At 38.3% G+C, this 18,839-nt stretch overlaps 1 protein-coding gene across 1 annotated transcript in view; it reads left to right on the top strand.

The window, feature by feature from the left end:
• Positions 1-18,839, top strand: part of LOC120527303 (guanine nucleotide-binding protein G(q) subunit alpha) — a 253,833-nt gene that overhangs the window by 175,851 nt on the left and 59,143 nt on the right. Inside the window, exon 3 of the mRNA XM_039750564.1 lies at positions 13,651-13,805. Coding sequence (XP_039606498.1) covers positions 13,651-13,805 — 155 coding nt within the window. The remainder of the gene's footprint in view (positions 1-13,650; positions 13,806-18,839) is intronic.

Genomic DNA, 18,839 nt, shown 5'->3' with positions numbered 1-18,839 from the left:
TATTCTTTAAAATTTTAGAGGAGTGTTTTCCAGTGGACTGTAATAAGAGTTTCATTCATCTATCCATTATCAGACCTGCTTAATTCATTTCAGCATAGATATTAATAAAACCCTAATTTTTTATGTCTATGGTAAAATTACATTTCTCAGAAACAATACAAGCTATCTGTGCTCTCCAATTTTATTTCAAAAGTAGGAATGGGAATTATTAGATATTTTTCATCATCCAATTTTATAATTCTGAATGGAACAGTAATTGTAATTTTTGTGGACATTTTTACCTTTTATTTGTTAATGTTTCAGACTATTTTCTTTTATAAACATAATCCTTCCCTCCTGCTCTTTCACTTTGCTTCAAATGGATTCCACCAGAGGGCGCTGTTTTACCATCTATGGGGCTCATCAGTGTGCGAAGTACCTGCGAGTGTTTGAGTTCCATCGCAGTGTGATGCAGTGTAAAATTATCAAAGCTCAGATCAGCTGGTTTAATTTTAAAGAAAGGAAGCAGGATTTAATTTAGTTCTCATGGGGAGTGACACACTGGGATTAAGATTGCCCTCGAGCTTGCTAGTTCAATTACAAATAATTTTTTAGCTTTGTGTCATCTCAATGTCAATTTATTCTACCTTAAGTATGTGATGATGAATAAAATGAGTGCAGCACCCTTCCCTGTGCCTGCACCCGTATTAGGGTCATGTCCCATATGTAACCTTATAACTAACTTACACAACTGCTTGGATTGTCATTTGTGCTACCTACCATGGTGACATTACTTATTGTTTACTATGGGCCATAACTTATTGAAGTAAAAGCATGAAGAGCTGTGTTGCTTGCTTAAGCCCGTGCTGGGTCTGAGATGTCATTTTCAACTAGAAGGCCTTCAGGTATGTGGTGCCGTTTTAATTTATTCCAGAAAATGTTGGTGTTCTTATGGGTTCTAGTAACAGTGGGGAGGCTAGCACTGTACTTTAGCATGCCTATGATCACCAGTTGAAATTATTTATTTTATTACCAAAAAAGGAGAAGGTCTTTTGGCTTGGTGTGTTTTCAGCTTTCTTCACTCTGAGTTATAAAAAAGCTGCCATCAACAAAAGGAACAAATAGGTGTAAAATAATTCCACACTGAAATATAAAAAGATATAAAAGTATTTCTCCTTGGAGGAATGGCAGAAACAAAGGAGTCTTCAAAAACAATTCAGAAAGACTTGGACAAGCTTCAGAACTGGGCGGATACTTAGAAAATGACGTTAATGTACAAAAATGCAAAGAAACGTCAATTATAAATAAAAGAATTGGAGACACTGTCCTACAGGAGGCAATCTCTGAAAGGTATTTAGGGGTTTATTTTGATATAACATTTTCATCATCTAAGCAATGAAGAAGCGATTATAAAAGGTAAATAAAATGTTAGGTTATATTGTAAAAACTGTTGAATTTAAATTTAGGGACGTTATGCTCAGACTATGTAATGCACTAGTGAGACCACATCTCGAGTGTTGTGTGTAGTTCTGGTGTCCAAACTACACTGCTCACAAAAATTAAAGGAACACTTTAAAGAAAAACATTAGATACATCAGATCTCAATATGAAGTTGGATATCTATACAAATAACGACAGGGCAATGTCTTTGGAACAAAAGGATGCCAAGTCTTTTAATGGAAATAAAAGTTTTCTGCCTACAGAGGGTTCAATTGTATAGACACCCTAAAATCAGAGTGAAATGAAGATGTGGCAGGCTAGTCCATTTTTTCAAAAACTTAATTTCTGCTACTCAAAATGCTTTTCAGTATCTTGTGTGGCCCCCATGAGCTTGTATGCATGCTTGACAACGTCGGGGCATGCTCCTAATGAGACGACGGTTGGTGTCTTGTGGCATTTCCTCCCAGATCTGTATGAGGGCATCCCTGAGCTGTTGTACAGTCTGAGGAGCAACCTGGCGGCGCCTAATGGACCGAAACATAATGTCCCACAGATGTTCTATTGGGTTTAAGTCAGGGGATCGTGAAGGCCATTCAATTGTTTCAATTCCTTCATTCCTTCATCCTCCAGGTACTGCCTGCATACTCTTGCCACATGAGGCCGGGCATTGTCGTGCATTAGGAGGAAACCAGGACCTACTGCACCAGCGTAGGGTCTGACAATGGGTCCAAGGATTTCATCCTGATACCTAATGGCAGTCAAGATGCCATTGTCTAGCCTGTAGAGGTCTGTGAGTCGCTCCATGGATATGCCTCCAAGATCATCACTGACCCACCACCAAACCAGTCATGCTAAACGATGTTACAGGCAGCATAATATTCTCCACGGCTTATCCTGACCCTTTCACGTCTTTCACATATACTCAGGGTGAACCTGCTCTCATCTGTGAAAAGCACAGGACGCCAGTGGTGGACCTGCCAATTCTGGTATTCTATGGCAAATGCCAATTGAGCTCCCCGGTGCTGTGCAGTGAGCACAGGGCAGTAGACATTTGGGCCCTCAGGCAACCCTCATGAAGTCTGTTTCTGATTGTTTGGTCAGAGACATTCACACCAGTGGCCTGCTGGAGGTCATTTTGTAGGGCTCTGGCAGTGCTCATCCTGTTCCTCCTTGCCCAAAGGAGCAGATACTAGTCCTGCTGATGGGTTATGGACCTTCTGTGGCCCTCTCCAGCTCTCCTAGAGTAACTGCTTGTCTCCTAGAATCTCCTCCATGTCCTTGAGACTGTGCAAGGAGACACTGCAAACCTTCTGGCAATGACACGTATTGATGTGCCATCCTGGAGAAGTTGAACTACCTGTGCAACCTCTGTAGGGTCCAGGTATAACCTCGTGCTACCAGTAGTGACACTGATTGTAGCCAAATGCAAAACTAGTGAAGAAACAGGGGGAAGAAGGGAAGGAGGAGGGAAAAATGTCAGTGGCCTCCACCTGTTAAACCATTCCTGTTTTGGGGGTCATCTCATTGTTGCCCCTCTAGTGCACCTGATGTTAATGTCATTAACACCACAGCAGCTGAAACTGATTAACAACCCCCTCTGCTACTTAACTGACCAGATTAATATCCCGTAAGTTTCATTGACTTTATGCTATACTCTGATTAAAAAGTGTTCCTTTAATTCTTTTGAGCAGTATACAAGAAAGACATAGCAGCACTTGAAAACATGTTGTACACTGACAGACTTGGAGAATGTTTTTTCTCAACCAGACAGGACTGCCGGTGGGGGGCCTAATCCAGGTATTTACAGTTCTCAGAGGTAATGATAAACTTGGTCCAACAGAATTCTTTCAGCTTTAAGGGTGAATGACATACTCGAGGGTGCCAAAGGAAATTAAGGGGAAGTGCCTTTGGGCTTAAAGCCATGAAGCACATCTTTATGCAAAGAGTTTTGGGAATCTGGAACAATCTACCAAGACATGTACAGTAGCTGAAGCAGAAACCTTGACAACCTTTAAGAAGGTTCTGGGTGATATTTCAGGACAGCTTAGAACTTAGATAAACAAAGGAGCTTGATGGACTGAATGGCCTCCACTAGTTTGTCAGATTCCTCATGATTTTATACTCTTATGGTTACCTGATGAGTGCTCAACAGCTGAAAAGTTTCATTTCTTGATTTATATTTTTCACTATGAAATTAACTTTCCCTGCTGTACATACAGGCAGCAGAATCCTCTTGATTGGGTCTATGATAAACAAATTTGTGCATACTAATGCCACACTCTAACTATTTTGCAAGCGACTGTTAGGGTCTTGCTTCCTAGAAACGAGTGTGCCGCCCCACCACCATGTGAATGTCTATGTGCAGCAGCCATGGGTTAAATTAAATCAAACAAGGAGAGGGTTGGCAGCCTCCTAGAGAACACGCAAGTGTCTCTGATGAGTGCAGTGCTGCAACTCAAAGGTTTAACGGGCAAATCACTATTTAGATTTGTGCCCCTGTGTATTTTTATAACCCATAGTTTTATAATTTCAGGGCATATATATTATAGTTTGAAACTGATTAATCTGAATTTATATTTTTGTATCAGTATCACAGCAACAAATGTGACCAGTGGATTTCAGTCCATGGTGACTACCAGAAGTAATAGATTCACACGCACTCCTCCAATTGCAGCTCTGATTAAAGGACACACATTAAAATGCATGTACAAAATGCATAGCAAGTGTATAATAAAAAGCACAGATGGATGTGGTGTGGCTCATCTTGGTCTGTTAAACAAATTCATTTTAATTACAGTATTTAATGCCAGTGCCTGTTAACCAGATCATTCCTAATCAGTATAAATGTAAATTAAAAAATTAGTACAGAGGCATGGTTTTACTTTGTTAAATGTGTTCCACTCTTTTCTAATCTGCAATGTTTGTGATCCAAAGTCCCCCCTTAAACATCTGATGAATCATTAAGTGCTCATAAGGCCTTGAACAAATAAAATAAAAGAAGAAAGCAAATATTCTGTTTCTTGCATAGTGGTGATACTGCAAGTGGTTACCCGTTGATGTATTTTTATGGAACTTTGATATTATCTTAACCCATTTTAATTTTAACCCATTTAATTTAAGAGTAAAAAACAAATGTAAATGTCATTTTAACAAATCCGACATATAATGTGTATACATGTAATAAAACACTAATGTTTGTGCGTCTGGTCCCTCCAAACAATCTGATGTTCACTGTCGTTGGTCAATCAAGCTTGATCTGCTGGGCCGGGCTGGTTGACACACTAAAGAATACAGAACAAACGCATAGTTAGTAAGAATGCTAGGAGTTGCCTTCAAACACAGGGAAGCATGTGCAAGAATACTATTGTGGTTTTCACACTGGATATTGGGGGCCCATCTACCATTGATGATAGCTAAGAAGTGGACACTGTGGTGACTTGGGATCAAAGGGTCCCTGAGCACCTACCCCTTTTGTGCTAAGTTCTGCTGGAATCCTGCTACTTTTTCAGGAGGTGCCCACTGCTTCCCTTCCATCCCCTTTTCGTCTGCAGACTTTAGAGTTGAAGAGATGAATGTGGATTAAATTATTTAATTCTGCTATGAATTGCAAAGTACGGACCCTGAAACTGAAGTTGAATCCCCTCACCAGGCACTGGGCCTGACTTGGGGCCAGAGAAAACTTTAATGTTGACATTTAATTGATGATCACTTTTGTGAATTTGAGTAGGAAATGAATTTGCATACTTGCAATACAAATGTAATAAGTAGTCCAGAAATGCAGAATAAGCTGTGGCCTTCAGCTCCTTTGAGGACCTTCATGAAACAGATCATTGGGGTCCTTTATTGGGGAAGTGTACCTTTTCTACCGTAGCACATTTTATGCCATTTTTCTATCCATTTCTCAGATTCTGGAAGTGCTAAATATCACATTTGTACTGTTAACAGTGTATCAAGTGTTGGTTTAACATTTTCAAAAATAATGTTTTTCTGACAGCAATTATTCAAAAACAGAGACAGATTTCCTGCCAGTATATCTTTTTTTATTATACTTTTAGGGTATGTGACATAGCAGTTTCTTTTACTCTTAGTCTTCAAGACAAGACATACGAAGTGTACTGTATCACCAGTGTGCTGTCTGATAGATTGAAACCTTCAAATAAAATAGGCACCCAGTGGAATTACATAAAATGCATATGCCCTTCAGCGATCACTGAGGCGAAGCCTATGATCACCAAGCTGTGGTTAAGCTTGCAGAAAAAACAAGCATCAGTTTACTTTGATCCATCAAGAAAACACTTTCTGAATTCGGCTTTCTTCCAGCTTTTTTCTGAACATCTTCAGATAATTGTCATTTTGGTACAAACTGAGATATTGACCAACATTTGTGTCTTCAGATTCTGAAGCATTGTGCCGCAGTGTATATGGAGACGTTCAGCTTGGTCAGATTGGATTTGCTTGACAAGCTTAATTGCAGCAGCTACATTTTTAACCTCGAGAGAGAAGGGCTCACCACATACACTGCAGTGATTCTGGATGTGTGCTGCTGTCCCTGTGAGTCACTGCCTCCTTTCATGCACCAGTCATGTCCTTGTTGCCACTGGTCTTAAACACTCGTATATGGTTCATCCGTGGTCTTTGTACATTTGCACAGATGGCTGGGTGAGGTTACAGTTGTTGGTTAGATGATCTCTGAGAACTGAGTTGTCGCATATGACTGTGCCCGTGCTCTGATTCTGCACCATACTGAAGTGCAACATCCATGTGAAAACTAAAGGACTGCTGAGCAACTAATAGAATTAGACATCTTTTTAAATAAAATACTACAGCTTTTAAGGTTGTTGTGTCCAGCAGGGAATGATTACCTCCACTGATTCACCAGGTTCAGTGCTGGGAATTGCACTGTAAAAACGTAGTTCCACTTGCAGTATCACCTTAAAGCTCGACTATGGCACAGTAACAACAACAAAACCAACAATGACACAAATAATCTTTCAGTATACAAACCACATCAGGCTCTTGAACTTGACAAAGATAAATGGAGCTGCAGCAGTTAGCCCAGTGCTTGTGCTTTTAATTTCTTCAGTGCTGTTTGAAGGGTAGAAGGTTACAGGGGTCACAATTCAAAAATCCTGGTCGTTGAACAGGTCAAGTATTGTGCTGCTCCAGCATGACTGTGGCCAGTGGTTGTAAGGTTCTCAAGTTCCAGGTTGTGGTAAAACCTTTTATATCTTTAAGATAATATCGTTTCTGTACAATAAACTAGTAAGTGTTTAACTAGTTGCTTCACCTGCTTTTGCTGGAGAGCTGTGGGAACTAAGTACATTTTCTGCGATTCTTCTGGCAGAGCCCATCAGAAACCTTTCTCAAAGATTGATATAGCCTAATATTTAAGGAAGTATTTCATAAGCAGGTACGTATATGAGTGCAAAGTTAATTAAATCCAGTGGCCAAAGTTCTGTATTGAATACTGAGTGAAATTCATTGCTGTCTTCAGTTTGCCAGATGTTCACCAGCTATTCAGGTTAACAAACTTTTGCAAGGAGACAGAAGGCTTTCACATTACAGTCAAGATTAAGAAATCAGGATTCCTTTCTGACATTTGAGTAGTGTTCATACAGCAGTTTGTTAGCTTTGACATAATCGTAGTGGATGACACTGTTTGTCATTCACTCGTGTCTCAACAATCTTAAAGTGCTTCCACCACCAAAATACAGCAGCATGGCTGATTGCTTCATCACTGCATGCTTGCCGTAACATTTCAAGAGTTTCATTACCGCTCAAACAATCTTAACACAAAATTCAATCACACACCTCTGCCTTACTCTCACAGGAATGTCTTCTTCATCAACCATGACGACACATCCAAGGTGCTTCCACTCACTGTGACAGAATGCTGATGAATACAGCGGTCCCACTGCAGCTTCACACTTGTCGATATACTGTATGCTGTTCACAAGCACCTGCACAGCATTCCCATATCTACCTCCCTGAAAGAGAAACAGGGACAGTCTTGTTACTTTTCAATCAGCCCTTCTCGTACATGCTCTCAGAATCATTTCTAACATAAAACATGAATACAGTAATCCCTTGCTATATCGCGCTTCGACTTTCACGGCTTCACTCTATCGCGGATTTTAAATGTAAGCACATCTAAATATATATCACGGATTTTTTGCTGGTTCGCGGATTTCTGGACAATGGTTCTTTAATTTATGGTACATGCTTCCTCAGTTTGTTTGCCCAGTTGATTTCATACAAGGGACGCTATTGGCGGATGGCTTAGAAGCTACCCAATCAGAGCATGTATTACATATTAACTAAAACTCCTCAATGCTATAAGATATGCTATCCGCGCGGTGCTTGATTGTTTGCTTCTCTCTGCCTGACGGAGGGGGTGTGAGCAGAGGGGCTGTTTGCACAGTGGCTGTTTACCTAGAAGATACGGACGCTCCTCTACAAAATGCCGCTTTATCGCGGTGCTTCTGCATACTTAAAAGCCCAAAAGCACGTATTGATTTTTTGATTGTTTGCTTTTCTCTCGCTCTCTCTCTCTCTCTGACATTCTCTGCTCCTGACGGCGCTCCTTTGAAGAGAAGATATGTTTGCATTCTTTTAATTGTGAGAAAGAACTGCCATCTCAGTCTTGTCATGGAGCACAGTTTAAACTTTTGACTAAAGGGTGTTATTTCATGTCTAGAGGGCTCTAATAATGTTAACAGTGTGGGAGAGTTTATAAGGGCTTAAAATATATAAAAATAACCATACAAACATATGGTTTCTACTTCGCAGATTTCCACCTATCGCGGGGGGCTCTGGAACGCAACCCCCGCGATCGAGGAGGGATTACTGTATATGTCATAGTCTGAAGATTTTGAAAGATAACACATACTGTATTTTGTGTGTTAGTGATGAAAGAAAATGCTAAAAAGAAAAAAATACTGACGACTGATGTATTTCAATGGCCATTCTCCTTTCTTCTTAAATGATTACTTACAGGTGCATCTGAAATTCTGATTGGCATAAGCAGTGTAATCCATTAATTAGGAGGAGCAGGGCAGCTCAAGCCTATCCCAGCAATCACTGAGCGCAAGCGAACACAAACGAATACACACACAAAGCCAGTTCGCCCAACCTGCATGTCAATGGACTGTGCAAGGAAACTGAAACACTCAGAGGAAACTCAACACAGACATGCACACTCCATGCAGGGAGCAGATAGAATGTGAATTTTAGAGTTAAAGATGCTAAGATTTGCACTGGGTGTGACGAGGAATGATAGGATTAGAAATGAGGACATTCGAGTGTCAGCTCAAATTGGACGGTTGGGAGACAAAAGTCAGAGAGGCGAGAGTGCGTTGGTTTGGACATGTGCAGAGGAGACATGCTGAGTATATTGGGAGAAGGATGCTAAGGATGGAGCTGCCAGGGGAGAGGAAAAGAGGAAGGCCTAAGAGGAGGTTTATGGATGTGGTGAGAGAGGACATGCAGGTGATGGGGGTGACAGAGCAAGATGCACAGGACAGAAAGATATGGAAGAAGATGATCCGCTGTGGCAACCCCTAACGGGAGCACCCGAAAGAAGAAGAAGATTGCAAGGTGGTGGCATCATGTCAGCATGTTGTGTAAAATATTATGTTGACATAGAACTTTGTGTCTAAAGCCAATGTCATATTAATCAACTGCTAGTTGTGTGGGGTTAGTCAGACTTGCTGACACTGGTTGCTGATTACCTTGCTGGACCACATCAGTTTAAACAGTGGACGTGTCATATTTACCAGCCGAGTGCCGACTTTCCAGTACAATTTTGCTTTTCCCCTTTTTCTGACAGCCATTAATGTGATGCCTGATGGAGCCGGTGCTGTATGAAGGATTAACAGATAAGTGGGTTCAGCCGCAGTGTCTGCCTTTTTTTTTTTTTTTCCATTTTGTCATGGAACATGAAACATAAGACATCAGACAAACAAGCTTTTCTTCTGTTTCTTAGGTCCAAAACACCTGCTCTGCTTATTCTGCATCTCTGCCTTATATGCATTGGACTTCCAGATGAGAATTCATTGGTTGTCAGCACTCACGCACACAAATGCCCGCCCCTACGAGTAAAGACAAGATGAAACCAGTTGGATTTTATCGCAGCAAATCGCAGGCTGATTAGAGTGAGTCGCTGGGCATGTCACATAATACAGCCAGCTTTATGGGAGCAGACTGCCGAAGTAGTTCAGTACTAATTTAACAAAAAGCCTGCCAGTTATGCAGTTTTAAAGTTGTTTTAAAATGGCATGTACAGCTGTGCAGATGCAAACAATGCTTTTATCTGTTTGTTTTCATGGATATTCCTTGGATATATAACTTAGAATTTTTTGCAACCTTTCTCACCATTTTACCTCAGGTTTATCTTCACTCCATACAAGAGTATTATGAGGAGTACTTTTTTGAGCACACTCCAGGGAAAGGCACTTCAGGATGATATCCACTCACCCATTTTCTAAACTTGCACTTGTCAAAGACCCTTTCCCAGCAGTATTTGGTAGGCAGCAGGATGAGAGTGACACACAAGCCCAACCTTGTTCAACATTTGTCCACGGTAAAGAGCCGCAGTTAATAAAATGATTTGCTTATATACAGTATATGTCAGTTTGATGAAAAAGTCACTCAGTGAACGCCCTTGTCATGACACAATCAAGACATTCTGGGCAACAGAGACAATGCCAATGACTAAATATGTGCAAACAACAGTTCAAGTTATTGATGGCATGGCTGAAATTGTTGGCAGTTAAACTTAGTGGAGTGCCTTTCCAATGAAATGTTAACATCTGTGTATTATTTCTGTCCTGAGGGGAATCTTCATGAAGTAGGACCTTTCTGGACTGATAGAAATGGAGCAACTAGATTATATTAATTATGAATTATATATATATATATATATATATATATATATATATATATATATATATATATATAATATACAGTATTATATATAATATACAGTATTATATATATAAATTAAATACTTCTGTAAAGTTAGGAGTATGCAAACAAAGGACCCCATAATTAACTGAGGCATCATCTTATTTTTGTTTTAGCTGGGTGCAGAGAGGCTTTACAGTGTTTTACTGGTTTGTTGTGAAATTGAAATTTCATCTTTGAATGCATCTCTATAATTCACAAAGTTCATCTTTAGTACTATAAATGGCTTGTTTGAATCTGGAGAAATTATTTAATTTACTTTGACAGAGTAGTGTGTTAATATGTCTAAGGAACAGTGGCCTGTGGGAGATCAAGAAGTATATAAGAAGGATCATCTACACCAGGGGTGCCCAATGCGTCGATTGCGATCGACCGGTAGATCGCAAAGGTAGTGCAGGTAGATCGCGTTGCATTAAAAAAAAATGTTTTTTTTTAAACATTAGTCTATCATATATCCTCCCTATGGCATTTGCTACTTGATTGACATACAGGACGGCCAGTCTGAGATCTCTTGTCTTCTAACACACTGGTCATCCCGCACGCACGATCAAACGCATGAGCTACTACAAAACTCCGGCTGTGATCTAGTTAGCCTTCCAGTTTATATCAACTAAAGAAGGGAATTAAAAAAATGTATGGGGAGGGTATGGGCTGGATGTGGAATTGGATGAGGAAAAGTGCGTTTGTTTGATCTGTCAATCCATCATTGCTATTCCAAAGAAGGAAAATGTGGAAAGGCACTTTCAAACTGTTCATAAAAACTACGAAACTGACTTCCTTCCGAAAAGCGATCTGAGAAAGAGAAAGAAGAGGGAACTAAAATTGCAGTTAATCGGTTAAGCTGCCATTTTTCACTCGGCTGAATTCAAAAGCCCCTTGACTGCATTATTCGGCTCTACTTATTTATGCGAGTCAGCCTTTTCCCACATGACGATTATTAAATCCAAATACTGTATTGACCATAAATGTATTAAATTGTATTGAAAAGGTTATTCAGTTATGCAAGGTACGACAACATATATTTTATGTATAATACTCAGTGTATATATATATATATATATATATATATATATATATATATATATATATATATATATATATATATATATATATATAAATAAATCATGTTTAATGTAGTGTAGATCATTTCGACCTGGTCATTTCAAAAGTAGTTCGCAAGCCGAAAAAGTCAGGGCACCCCTGATCTACACCATCTTTCTTTCTAAGTACTTCCAGTGCCGAACTCATAAAATGTAAATGCAGTAATTTAATTGAAATTAATTTAAGGCATATGATTTCATATCTTGCTTATATAAACTAATAAAGCAATAGCATAAATAGGCACAGCATGATTAATTTATTTGAGTCTGATATGTTCTAGCATCTTGGGAGTGTATATCGGGGTGGTTCAATTTGTATACAAACATCAGTTATATATATATTTTTTTAAGTTGAAATGTTCAAAACTAAATTGAAAGTTTAAAATATTTCCACTGACCCTGCAAACGGCTGAATATACCATATTTTTTGCTCCATAAGACACACTTTTTTTCCCCAAAAGCGGGTGGAAATGTCTGAGCGTCTTATGGAGCAAATATTGCGTTTCAGATGGTGTATTACCTGACCTGACTCAGATGATGGCAAGGGTTCTACATCGGAGAAAGAATACACGTTGCACTTTTGAAGTCGCTGTGCTTTGTATATGTACACGGGAAGCTCTGCAGTCTGCTTGTGACTTTACGCTGTAGGAAAATAAGTAAATAAATCAAGGTAAATAACATTCGATATACAAAGTACAGTGATGGCAAACATGCGACAGCAGCTGGACGTCCACCTCCATCTTTATACTTTTCAGTACGCGAACGACTCTCCACGCTAGTGTTTAGATCTGGACGGTGCATGTGCTCAAAACTGAAGTGTCAGCGTGCGCATTTAGTGGCATTACACGTGTATTTTTGGGCATGCCCGTGTCGATCAAACACAGGAAGCTCTGCAGTCTACTTGTGACGTTACGTAGTAGGAAGTAAGAAAACAAATCAAGGTAAATAACATTTGATTTGGCTTTTATGTAAGTAACTTGTTAATGTTTTGGGTACATGAAACATGTCTGTATCCAGAACCAAATGTGTTCAATATGTTGCAACAAAAGTGTAAAAAGTCCATAAAAATGTTTGTCTGTGTTTGAAAGTATTTCCACTGCTGTTATTGCAGCAAAATTGTTCTTGACAAAGTGTAGGACTTCAATACCTATGCAAATACTAACTTCTGAGTTTTTTTTCTTCCGTTAAATATCTATAGAAAATGGTTTATTTTGACTATTGAAAATTGGAAATGTATTGTTGAAGCATAAGAGTTCATATTAAAATGCTGAATGGATAAGTATAAATGTAAAGTGTATAAATTTTTAGTCATTCAGAAAATTGCCAATAAATTTGCAAAAATCTCAAGTAAACTTTTTTTCACATTGTCATTATGGGGTGTTGTGTGTAGAATTGTGAGAAAAAAAATGAATTTAATCCATTTTGGAATAAGGCTGTAACATAACAAAATGTGGAAAAAGTGATGCGCTGTGAATACTTTCCGGATGCACTGCATATCTATTGAAAGCAAAACAAATTAACTTAAACTACATTCTGATACTAGAAAAATAAATATTGAGTTAGATAAATGTCGATAAAAATTAAGTAGGTATAATAAAATATGCATCTATGATATATCATTAATTAAAAAAGAATAAATTGGTATTAGTGGGCTCCTTTCAAAAAAATGTTAGGGAGGGGGGCGCGATTAAAACTGTTATGAAAACTCAGGTCGCAGATACTTCAAGGTTGAGAAACGCTGGCCTTAATTTTTGTTGTTTGTATTGGCAGGTATAGCGGCCCTTATCGTTGCATTTTCTGTGACTGAGTTAAGCAGGAATGACCAGATTGGCACCCCAACATTTGTCTGTGGGATCTGCATTACCTTATTCGACCACAGTATATTTAGAAAAGGTTTCCCCTTATTTGTTTGCTGTTCTTTGAGCCCTGGCAAGTTAAAACATTTGTTCAAATTCACATAGGAAGTCATGGGTGAGGACTGAATGAGTGATGTCTACATTGTTTTGCAGTCCAGCGTTTTTAGGCTACACTGCTTGGAAACAGTTTATTAAATAAATAAAACTAGCCAGGGGTACATATCTCGTACTATTAATCGTTACACCCTGCCTTAAGTCATTTAGCTGTGGATAACATTTAATGTTTTCTTCTTTTTTTTTTCTCTATACAGGCGAATGCACATATAGTCCGTGAGGTGGATGTCGAGAAGGTGACCATGTTTGATAGCCCTTATGTTGAAGCCATAAAGAGTTTATGGATTGACCCAGGCATCCAAGAGTGTTACGACAGACGGAGAGAATACCAGCTCTCTGATTCAGCCAAATAGTAAGTGCTATTCCTCATAACCCTTGCTACTCTCTTTCCTAGTCATTCATGTCGCAATACTTAAAATGTTACTCCTCCTTCTACACTTTAGTGATGGATGAGCTCAGCTTTGTTAAATTTTATTTTCAACAAGTGCCCTGCGTTTAGCATCATTCTTTACTTTTTTTCCTGTAGATATTATATTTAAGATTTCTAGGGTGTTCTTTTATTCTTTTTTAATATTTTTAGTTAATAAAAAAGTGATACAAATATTATATAAATATCATATACATATTAAAAATTGCCTGTAGGTACAACCAGATATCTGCATTTTGTCCAAATGTTCAATGTAATATCCCTGTGACCCATAAATCCACAAAGCTTTTAGGCATTTTGGCTTTTTATACTTACCTGAAATGGTTAGTTACCCTTTCATATTGTGTATCAACCCACCTTTGCTAACAGCTGAAATCTGTTCTGTGAGAAGAGAATACACTTGCTACATGCAAACTTCTACACTTGCTCATTCAGTTTACTTTTTGTAGCCTACCATTGGGATTTAGGAGCAATCCAGACTACCAGAAATAAAGCATATATGCACAAGGAAAGTATTCAACTCCTTGTCAGTCATTCTGCAGGCCATACGTTGGATTCAAGTACCTGGAGAGTTGCGTCAGTAGCCCTAACTACTCGGCCCCCATTTCTCTGTCATCCTGAGGTGGTACAGCAAAGCACAGAACAGAACTGTTCATGTTGTTATGAGTTTAGGCAACTGATACTTAAAGACTGGTATGCTAAACTGTTGGAATGCATTGCCTTTCTCCTTTGAAAGCTACCAATGCCCCAAGGAAAGTCCCACTTTTGTTAACAGCTAAATTCTGTGTTGCAGGCTTTAGATAAGATAAGAAGGAGTGACAGCAGTATGTATTGCAACATTCCTTATTAGCCATGGTGTAAATTCTAGCATAATGTTTCCATAAAAATAAAAAGGTCATCTAAGTTAAGAAGTAGCCTTGTAAATTAGTTTAGAAAGGATGATGCTGAATTTAAATTAGGGATCTAAAATGATGTGCTAGTCCATCACAGGACATATTCAAGGACACGTCCACACTTATTATTATTCACGCTGAGGCCAGTTCTAAATACAGACACGTTTTTAAAATAAATAAAGTAAATAAATATATATATGTATGTAAGTATGTAAGTACGTATGTAGTGTTGGGGTGTGTTTGTGTATTTTCTATTTCAGTAATATATAGCAAAAGAAAGGACCAAACCCCAGATGGCACACCAGTCCATAGTGGAGCACATCTCATACACCTGTAATGTAAACCCACTCATATCAAGCCAGTTTACAGTCACTACTTTGGGGTGTGAGTGGAAACTGAAATGCTTTTAGAAAAGCTGTATAAATGGCACACAGGGTCCTTGCTGGTTTGTGTGTTGAACCTGGACCACTAAAGTTAAGAAGCGCTTTGCAACTCTGTGTTTACTGGCAAGAATACAATATAGTGTAAATCAGTAAGAGTATAGTGGCATTTTCTTATTGTTGCTTTATTCTTTACTTTGAACCAGGACTAAACTGTCCCTTCAAAAAAATGAAAATGTATAAATAAATACTAAATAAATAATAAAATATTAAGTTGATGGAAAATTTTTGTAATTCATTTAGATTTATATGTTTTAATTTATCATCCTATTTATGTATTTATTTATGTAAAGAACTTCGGTAAAAAGCCAAATTTCCCCTGGAGAAAAATAAAGTTCTGTCTATTGTGACAATGATGCTATACCAGCGCTTAACCTGACACAGACATATGCAGGAGGCACACTTATAAAAACACAAAACGTTTTTATTTTTCTTCGCTCATGATGGAACGTCTTCCCCATCCCCACAAGCCCACAACACATTCCAACAAGCACAGTACCACACAATTCTTCTTCTCTTTCTCTTTTCTCCTCCACTCCTCTCCAGCAAGCTTCATCTCCCTCCTCCCAACTCTGGCTCCTGGAGTGGTGGCTGCTGGCTACTTTTATAGTCTACCTGGAAGTTTGATGACCTATTTCCAGCTGCACTTCCCGGTGTGGCGGAAGAACCACCCACAAGTGCTCAGGAACAACTGCAGCACCCTCTGGTGGCACCCCCAGATCCCAACAGAGTTGTAGAGAACTGTTTTCCCATGGAACCCTGCTGGAATCCAAAGTACCACCTCTACACACGGGGGCTGCCATCTAGCATCCAGGGGTAGGTGCTGTCCATGCTTGATTCCCCCGGACCATACAAAGAAGAGGTGTCCCGGCCATCTGCCACTCTATCTATCTATCTATCTATCTATCTATCTATCTATCTATCTATCTATCTATCTATCTATCTATCTATCTATCTATCTATCTATCTAGTACAGTAATCCATTGAAACAAATATTAGAATACATTAAATTAATTCATTGAGTCATATTCTAAACCCACCTGACAAACACAGTAGTGACAGTAAATATTTATCATATATCTTATCTAATATGCAGCATATTTTCAAATATGTTCATTTATCCTTTATGACCTGTTACAATAGTTGGGTCCTAACTTGGCGTACAGAATGTTCTGCTCCAGAGGAAGTTGATCAATTACTTTTCGACTTAAAATGTCCAAACCTATCCTGGGTAGATCTCCAAATTCAGACTGTTTTTACTTTATTGAAGATTAAGTGAAAGGAAGGAAACCGTTATAAAAAACAGAAACTCGTCATGTGTAAAACATTTCAGGATGGTAATTTTGGAGTGCATTTTGTTATTCTTTCCAAAAGTATGATAGCCTCTGATTTGGGATTTTAAGAAGATGGAATCAAGGAATTGATCAGTAAAGCTCAAAGTGTGTTAAAGTAAGAGTTCCTCTTCTAAATACCTTTTACTTTTCTGGTGTACATCTTTATCCAGAACAGACAAATCGTTAAAATATTGCATGGCTCTGCGGTATTATGATCATACCCAAGAGAGTTGCACAAATGCCAAATGAAGACTCAAGAGCAGAAACACTGACTTTCTCAACAATTTTTTTGCACACTGAAAATAACTTTTCTCCTCAGATTTTTATATTCTTCTTTGACCATTTTCTTATATGTTAGCCTGCAAATATTGTATTATATAAGAATGTCACTATAATAGCTAGACCAGGGGTCTCCAACACGTCGCTCGCGAGCTACCGGTAGCTCGCAACCCCTTTCTAAGTAGCTCGTCAAAGGATTAATGAATCCTACATAAATTTGAAAACTTGATTATTCAAATTAAGGGTGGGTGATCTTTCCAAAAAATCATATCACTATCCTTTTAACACAAAATCACGATCCACAATCTGAATTGCAATCTATCTTTTCAATGTGACATACACTTAAGAGAATATCCGAACTCAAACTCATCAAGACCTAAGTAACACTTTATTTCAAATATGAAACAAAGCTGAATTCAATTGTTATCTCACTTAAGGAACATGCCCCGAAGCTGGCGAGTGAGTGAGGAAGGCCTCCCTTTGGTCTGTTGCGGGTCGGGTCGCGCAAATAAATCGGTACTGCAATTGAACTATGACACATAACGAAATGAGAGAAGTCGCAAAATCAATCGGAATGTTCAAGAAAATTATGGAAAAAAACCCGATCTAAATCCGTTAAGTAGTTCTCTCGTAAAAAGCGGACAGACAGACATTGGATTTTATATATTATATATTAGTAAACCTTCAAAATAATGTGCAGTTAAAGTCTCAACAGCATTCTCAGCATTTCTGGAGTTTAGTAGAGCCAGATAACTATAAGAATCTTCACCAAGGAGCTCTGAAAATGTCTGCGTTGTTTGGGTCTACATACCCATGTGAGTCTGCCTTTTCTGACATGAATGCCATGAAATCTTGTTGACTCCATGCAGTGCCAGTCATCTGACTAACTAAAAAACACATCACACATGCAACTGGACACGTGAATACTCTTGTGAAGTGAAACAGTCACATGTAACTAAATGACAAATGGATAAGTTATATCTGTGTATTTGGAATTGCATTGTTTTGTTTTGACAGCATTCATGTTTTAATTTAGTAGTTTGAGATACACTAGAAAATGCATACAGACATACAAAATGCACTTGTTTGTGATGTTTTAATGCAAAATGTGAGTTGTGGACACCAACAGTTTGTAAATGTTCAGGCAAAACAAGCATATTCAGTTTGTTTGGGTTGAAATAAGCTATGAGATTAAACGTTACAAAACATGACTAGCTCTCGGACATTTTCATTGTGTAAAAGTAGCTCTCAGGGGAAAAAAAGATTCGAGACCCCTGAACTAGACTTATGTTAAAAGGTAGCATCAAAACTAAATTTCTAAAATGTTAATTGTTGGTTTTTATTAATGTAAATCTTTACATCTTTCAATTGGATTAATTAGGTTTAGTATTGAGTCGATGACTGAGTGTAAATTTGCTTTTTTTTTTTATAATTTTAAATTATTAATGTTAAGCCAAAAGTATAGTCTCCTGCAGGTGTCTCACGTATTAAGTATTGCATTAAATGAGTGGATCGTTGTAAGTTTCAGAAAAACACATAAAACAGCAATCAACTCTTCAGAGTTGAGTGTTGTTCTGTTAGATGACCATTGTGTCATCTTTTATTGCACATATGTTTGTCGCTGTTTGAGTTTTACTGCACATCAAAATCCTTACATACCATTAGATGTTATGCAAGGTATGTAATGCACTGGGTGTCCGCCCTCGTTTCTAGTATAGCATTGAGAAATGCAAACCAAAGAGAGCTTCTTCCGAGTTCAAAGAGCATTATATTTAACATTTGGAAGGTACTGTATGTCTGTGTCATCTAGGATTTCAGAACTCATGACAAATATTAATGAGTACTTTGAGACGATAACTGGTTGTTTTCAAGGCATGTATATTGCTGCTGTTATATAGCTTTTCAGCTTATCAGGTAGCTTGCACACATAAAATAAGGTGTAAAACTGACATGTTTTCTTTCAGATAAGATGATAGGTGTTAATCGCATCCCATTAGCAAGTTTGAAAAGCAT

Source organism: Polypterus senegalus, chromosome 4 (genome assembly GCF_016835505.1).
Source record: "Polypterus senegalus isolate Bchr_013 chromosome 4, ASM1683550v1, whole genome shotgun sequence".
Taxonomy (NCBI): Eukaryota; Metazoa; Chordata; class Cladistia; order Polypteriformes; family Polypteridae; genus Polypterus; species Polypterus senegalus.
Note: the sequence above shows the minus strand (reverse complement) of the source record. Positions and strands in the feature narration are given on the sequence as shown.